This window comes from Rhododendron vialii, chromosome 3a, assembly GCF_030253575.1.
Source record: "Rhododendron vialii isolate Sample 1 chromosome 3a, ASM3025357v1".
In the NCBI taxonomy this organism is placed as follows: domain Eukaryota; kingdom Viridiplantae; phylum Streptophyta; class Magnoliopsida; order Ericales; family Ericaceae; genus Rhododendron; species Rhododendron vialii.
The window spans coordinates 18,312,055-18,319,752 of record NC_080559.1 but is presented as its reverse complement, the minus strand read 5'-3'; the positions used below and the strand labels follow the sequence as shown (position 1 = coordinate 18,319,752).

Here is a 7,698-nt window from a genome sequence, read left to right as displayed (position 1 = left end):
GAGCGAGAGAAGCCATGACAATAGAGATTTAAGGTAGAATCTGAGTGCATGAGCCGGTTACATATTATTATGAGTGCTTGGGGGATAGCGATGAAATTTAGGCCACCCACCAGGAACGAAAATTCCACAAGGCCTAGATCTTATAGCTCTGATATCATGTGAAAAACAGCTAAATGATGTATTATTGATTGTGTACATTATCATAACCCTAATATGCCTTTATAGAGATTACAAGACTTGGTGATTAAGAAACTACCCAATAAAAAAAATATGCATAATAAGGTAACCTAAACTAATTAAGAAACATAAATAACAATCTGCCTAAACAGAAAACATAATAATAATATCTAGAAAACTTGGTAATATTGTGGCAGAGCCAAGCTGGCAATTTTACTCAAAGCCCTTGGCATTTTATCCATTTCACAAGCGATTGTGATCCTTTTCCTTTTTCTCTTCCTTTTCCCTCTTGTTGTTGTTGTGAGTGTGCAAGAGTAATTCTTGTTATAGTCACTCACTTGTCTGAATTCTCCATGCCACGTTGCTCATCTAGCGGGAATTTTGAGAAAGAATTGGATTAATTGATACATGGTGGGATTTTGCAATATGATTGGGAGTGTGCTAGAAAGGATTGTTTGGATTTGCAAATTTTTTTTCCCAAAATGATAATAGCTTCATTGATAGAAAACAAAGATGCAAAAGTTAATCATATTAGCATTCATCCTTAATCAAGGGACTAGAAAGCCACAAAGAAGGGTAATCTTTCCAAGTGCAGCCACTTAGACTATTATACTTCTCATAGTCATAGAATGGGCCACCCCATTGGCACTCATACCCACAAAAGAAAAACTCAAACTAATCAGACACACACTTGAGGTGCTGGGTATCCTTAATAATCACGTCCACAAATTAATGGAAAGCCACTCCAACCGATCCGATTTGTTGTCGAATCTACCACTGATGCCTTGCTTCATCAAATGACTGTCAATACCACTATTGTCGGAACCTGAAACGGCACATCAATGATAAAATCGAAAAAGGCTGCCATCACTTGAGAGGAAGGAAAGCACCCATCCCACTGCCGCATTAGGGTGGTGAAAACCTTAGGTGGAGGAAGGTAAAGAAAGAAAGAAGGCGGCTAAGGTTTTTTCTCTTAGAGAGAGAAGCTCTGGCGAAGGGAAAAATACTTCGCTGTATGAAGTTTACCAATTGAATTTTGAGATTACCACAATGGGTATACACTGATGCAAGATCAATTTCTAAAGTTGTCATGTTTTCTATATATATCATTTTTGGAGTTTATCTTCTCGAAATTTATCACATTAATGGGTACACTGATGCAAGACCAATTTCGAAATTTATTATATATGTTTTCTTAACTTATCATTTTTGAAATTTATCACAATTGGTACATTAAAGCAAGACCAATTTTGAAATTTATCATGTTTTCTAAACTTATCATTTATGCAATTGAGCTGATTTTTTTTGAAAGGATCATTCAAAAAATTATTTTAAAAATAATGAATAGTTCGGATTATTATTGTAGAACCCAAAAGTGGGCCTGAATGGCGTTTGTACAATTTTGGTATTACCCAAATTGAAGTCCTACTATGGGTACACCATTTTGTATACACCAAACATATGTCGTGTCGTGTGAGATGCATCTCAGAGCCCCGTATAAATGATCGGAGTCGCTCAATATGTTTGAATGTAGTTTTATGGAGTCTTGTAAAAAATCAGAAAGAATTGATTAACCTCTTGTTGAGATACTGTAATCTAATTGAAATGGAAGATTGTATCAAGAACTTACGCGTATCGAATTGAGCTGATTTTTTGCAAATTCACTTGAAAAATTATTTTAAAATTATTGAACGGCTCGAATTATCCGTACGGAATCCAGAATGAGCACTGCATGCTAGGGTGTGCACTCCCCGTCGGTGTCCATAGGATTTCCGTCGGGTATGTGGATTGGGTCGGCCCATGACAGGAACTAAACCCACGATCAAATTAATCCACAAAGAAAAAAGACACAACTACCCAATCCAACCCACCCATACCCGCAAGTGACGGGGCGAGTTTTGGTGTGGGTCGGACTGATTTTACGGATGACGTCTGACCCCACTTCACAAGGCAAATACGCAAACCTCTAGAAAAATCGGTTCCTAGAACATTCTTGAACCCTCTCGTTCCCGGGCAAGATCAATGCTATAAATACACCCCACCCGAATTCCTACTCACTCATCACAAACCCTAAGATTCAACGTGCAAATTCTTCTGCAACTCACGTGTTCTTCTCTCTCTCTCTCATACGTAATTTTTCTCTCTGTTTCTGGTCATTCAGTTCAATTCCGTAGCGGAGTCTGGTGATGGCGGGAAAAGGTGAAGGTCCGGCGATCGGAATCGATCTTGGGACAACATACTCGTGCGTGGGAGTGTGGCAGCACGACCGCGTCGAGATCATAGCGAACGACCAAGGGAATAGGACGACTCCGTCCTATGTTGCCTTTACTGATACGGAGCGTCTCATCGGCGATGCGGCCAAGAACCAGGTCGCCATGAACCCTACCAACACCGTGTTCGGTAAGTTATACATGTCGATTTCTATCTTTTCTCCCTCTGTTTTTCACTATCTTGAATATGTTGAACGAGTAGCTGATTACGTTACGTGTATATTAGGCAGTAGTTTTTTCTTTGATTATTTTCCCTGTGTTATGTAGATCTTTGTAGTTTCTATGAGTTAGTCTCGTATTCTTTACAACCAACCAGAGGCGGCTCCACGATGGTTTGAGGGGGTTTACGAACCCCTGAGTTTAGAAAATGCGCTAAAAATTTGTGATTTTTTACATTTTTTTTTCTTGATGTTTGTTTAATTTTGTCGGCACTCAATAATTTATCCATAGCCAAAAGTAAAGGAAGTTCACTTAATTTTATGAGTTAGTAGATAAGATAGCTTAAAAAAAGAGAATAAATTACGCCCAATAAGTTTTCTGCAGGCATAAATATATCCATTTCATATGTAAACCAAAATCCTATAGTCGCCCCTGCATCCAATAATTGTGCGTTTCCATTGTATTGCCGGAAAATTGTAGGTTGATGTTGAGAACAAATTTATAGTTAATAAGGTGGAGTTTAGATTAATTTATCTTATTTTATTAACTAGCGATTCAATTGTGTTGGTACATTTTTAGCTTTTTCTCCAGCGTGTTTAATGGTTGTTTTTTATGCCCTTTTTTTTTCTTCTGAATTTTCTGAATTATGTCTTTTTGTGGATCAATGCATTTTTCTGCATCAGCCGTTGTTTTCAAACCTTCTATGACATTACGATGGTTTTCCTCTTTTATTTCTTTTTCCCGTAAATGTCAACTCCGTGAATTGAAATAGCCTATTTCGATTTGGAATCTGATTAAAGGGAAGGGTTACAATACACACATCTTATTTGGATATGTATCATATATACCCTCGTTGAAACACACTAAAATGTTATGTTTCTCAAAATGTTATAAATCTATTGCTAAAAAATTACGAATCGTATTGATGAAATGTTATGAATTTTTAGTATAAAAGTTATGATGCGAAATAAAATGTTACGAATGATCGATTCTACAAGTAATTTTTTATAAGGTGACATAATATGAACCACACAATAGGTGCATTAAGTACACACCCTTAAAAGGAGTGTGTATTGAAGACTTTCTCCTAATTAAATTGTAATTGTAGTGATTGAGTCATGGTTTTTGAATTACAGAATAAATTTTATAGAAAATTAGTCTTAGTTCAATTATGTGAACTTCATAAATCCACCAGTCCACCTATTAATTTTGTAGAAAATTAGTCTTAGGTCCATTATGTGAACTTTATAAGCCTACTAGTTCACTTATTAATTTTGTAAATGTCTCAAATCCATTTTAGAGTACTTTAGGGTTTAGGCATATGAGATTTTAGGATGCGTTTTTTTATTATAGGACACGATACTCTAGGGTATGGTGGATTACCCTGGCGTTGGATACCTTAGGGTTTAGGCAATTTTATAGAGTACTCTAGGGTTTAGGTTGTGTCAAAACTATTAAGTGAACTTGTGGGTTTAGGAAATGTCTATAGTGAATTTATCACTAAATCTTCTATAATTTTGTAAGATCTCAAGTCTATTTTAGGGTACCCTAGAGTAGGGTAGGGTATCCCATGATTTAGACACTTTCATAAGATTTTAAGGTGCATTTTTTTTATTATTATAGAATAGGATACCATAGGGAAGGGTAGATTATTCTAGCATAGGGTACCCTACCTAGGGTTTTAGGGTGCAATATCTTATTAAAGGGTTTTAGGCATTTTTATAGGATACTCTAGGGTTTACGTTGTGTGGATTTTTATAGGATACTCTAGGGTTTACGTTGTGCGGACTTGTGACTTTATAAAATTATTAGGTGAACTTGTGAGCTTATGCAATGTCTATAGTGAATCTATCACTAAATCTCCCATAATTTTGTAAGGTGTCAAGTCTATTTTAGGGTACCCTAGAGTAGAGTATGGTGCTTTAGGGTTTAGGCACTTTCATAAGATTTTAGGGTGCACTTTTTTATAATAGGGTAGGGTACCCTAGGGTTTAGGCACTTTTATAGGGTTTTAGGTGCACTTTTCTATTATAGGATTTTAGTGGTTTATGCATTTTTACGGGATTTAGGGTTTTAGGCACTTTTATAGGATAGCCTAGAGTTTACGTTGTGTGGACTTGTAGCTTTACAAAATTATTAAGTGGACTTTTGGACTTATGAATTGTCTATAATGGACCTATCACTAAAAATCTCCGTAAATTTTAAATTAGACATGAATTGGTTGAAAATTAGACAAGAATTGGTTGAAACTTGAAAGTACTGACGCCTACATTTCTAAGGTGCACTTGGTACTCGTAAAATCTGTTGTAGAATCATGGCTGAATTGGTTGTGGGTGTAGCTCGCTCCTTGAAATAATTTTCCTCTGCTTGTTTTTGCTGGAAATGGGTACTTTGTAACGACTGTACCCTTTGAATGTCTTATTTTTAACCCAGAATTTGTATAGCATCTTTGGTAGAATAGTAGAATTCCATATCTGAAGTTATAGCCTGATGGTCCATTTTTTGAGATGTTAACAGCATATTATACAATTTGATTTCTGAGAAATTATTGTCGTTTGCACATACCTTGTGTGTTCTGTGACACATCTTCCAAGTGTGTGTCCTGCTAGAAGGCAACACTTTGCTATTACTTATTGAGAAGCCGATGCATATTGTAGTGGTTAAAAAAGAAGAAGAAAACAATGTAAAAGAGAGGAGCCATGAAATTTTTTGGTTCTAAAAAAAAGTCAATTGAATTTAGGACCATGTTCTTATTGTTTTTTTCTTTTTCTTTTTTGGGTCGTTTTCTGTTGGTAGATGCAAAGCGATTGATTGGAAGGAGGTTCAGTGATGTCTCCGTGCAGAGCGACATGAAGCTTTGGCCATTCAAGGTCATCGCAGGTCCTGGCGACAAGCCCATGATTGTGGTAAACTACAAAGGCGAGGAGAAGCAATTCGCTGCTGAGGAGATCTCTTCCATGGTCTTAACCAAAATGAAGGAGATTGCTGAGGCTTACCTTGGCACAACTATTAAAAATGCAGTCGTAACTGTCCCAGCCTACTTCAATGACTCCCAGCGCCAGGCCACCAAGGATGCTGGTGTCATTTCTGGCCTCAATGTAATGCGTATCATCAATGAGCCCACTGCAGCTGCAATTGCTTACGGTTTAGACAAGAAGTCAACTAGTGTTGGTGAAAAGAATGTTCTCATCTTTGATCTAGGTGGTGGTACTTTTGATGTCTCTCTTCTCACAATTGAAGAGGGTATTTTTGAAGTGAAGGCAACAGCTGGTGACACTCACTTGGGTGGGGAAGATTTCGATAACCGAATGGTGAATCACTTCGTTCAAGAGTTCAAGAGGAAGCATAAGAAAGACATCAGCGGTAACCCTAGAGCCCTTAGGAGATTAAGGACGGCTTGTGAGAGGGCAAAAAGGACTCTCTCCTCGACTGCTCAGACCACCATTGAAATTGACTCTTTGTATGAGGGTGTTGATTTTTACACCACGATCACCAGAGCCAGATTTGAGGAGCTTAACATGGATCTCTTCAGGAAATGTATGGAACCTGTCGAGAAGTGCTTGAGGGATGCGAAAATGGACAAGAGCAGCGTCCATGATGTGGTACTTGTTGGTGGGTCCACTAGAATTCCCAAAGTGCAGCAACTCTTGCAAGACTTCTTCAATGGGAAGGAATTATGCAAGAGCATAAACCCGGATGAAGCTGTTGCCTATGGTGCTGCAGTTCAAGCGGCGATCTTGAGTGGTGAGGGCAATGAGAAGGTGCAAGACCTATTGCTGTTGGATGTCGCACCTCTGTCGCTTGGTTTAGAAACAGCCGGTGGTGTGATGACTGTCTTGATTCCAAGAAACACCACGATCCCCACGAAGAAGGAGCAGGTGTTTTCTACTTACTCTGACAACCAACCAGGTGTTTTGATCCAAGTGTTTGAGGGTGAGAGGACAAGAACTAGAGACAACAACTTGTTGGGCAAATTTGAGCTCTCTGGTATCCCTCCGGCACCCCGGGGTGTTCCTCAAATCAATGTCTGCTTTGACATTGATGCAAATGGTATATTGAATGTATCTGCTGAGGACAAGACCACCGGACAGAAGAACAAGATCACAATCACGAATGATAAGGGTAGGTTGTCGAAGGAAGAGATTGAGAAAATGGTGCAAGAGGCTGAAAGATACAAGTCGGAGGATGAGGAGCACAAGAAGAAGGTGGAAGCGAAGAACGCCTTGGAAAACTATGCTTACAACATGAGGAACACAATCAAGGATGAGAAGATCAGTTCGAAGCTTCCGCCGGTTGATAAGAAGAAGATTGAGGATGCTATTGATGAGGCGATTCACTGGTTGGATGCGAACCAGCTTGCTGAGGCGGATGAGTTTGAGGACAAGATGAAGGAACTTGAGAGCGTATGTAACCCCATCATTGCGAAGATGTACCAGGGTGGTGCCGGGGGTCCTGACATGGGTGGGGGAATGGATGATGATGATGTTCCTTCGGCTAGTGGTAGTGGTGCTGGTCCCAAGATTGAGGAAGTTGACTAAGTATCTCGTGTTCTTGCGGTTTTGGTGGTAGTTGTGTGGTTGAAATGTCTGGTTTTGGTTTTTGGTGTTGTAGTATAGTATAGTAGATGGTCGGACATATATGTCTGACCTTTGAACTTATAAGTAGTACTATAAAGCTGAGTTTGTTATTCCTCTTTTTTTTTTTCTTTTTTTTTCTCTCTCATGTGAACAGGTCCTATGTTTGAGTAAGTGTTCTTGTGAATGTATGATGGTTGCAGTGACATTTTCTTTGCCATTCTGTTGGACATTGTTGCAGCTTATTGAATTATTATTATTTTTTTGGTCAAACAAAATAGAAAATTGATGTTGCAGCTTATATTGATGTGCAGTGTGCCAGTGTGGATATTGTTTGTGCTGGGGCATTGTAAATGCCCGTTGATCTATTTTTTGGATCTCGGTAGAATATTCGGTCCGTGGGTCAAACGATGAAAATCTCCCACGGGAGTGCAAGTTCTTTGTGTCGAGTCTGTCGACACAAAGGATTAAAGAAGTAAAATTTATAATTCACACTCATAAGTAAAAAAAATTATTTT

At 38.5% G+C, this 7,698-nt stretch overlaps 1 protein-coding gene across 1 annotated transcript; it reads left to right on the top strand.

The window, feature by feature from the left end:
* Positions 1-2,138: 2,138 nt before the first annotated feature.
* On the top strand, positions 2,139-7,465 carry LOC131318808 (heat shock cognate 70 kDa protein 2-like). Its single transcript, XM_058348784.1, has 2 exons — positions 2,139-2,577; positions 5,403-7,465. The coding sequence occupies exons 1-2, from the start codon at positions 2,364-2,366 to the stop codon at positions 7,142-7,144; spliced, it is 1,956 nt and encodes a 651-aa protein (XP_058204767.1). The 5' UTR covers positions 2,139-2,363; the 3' UTR covers positions 7,145-7,465.
* Positions 7,466-7,698: the final 233 nt, after the last annotated feature.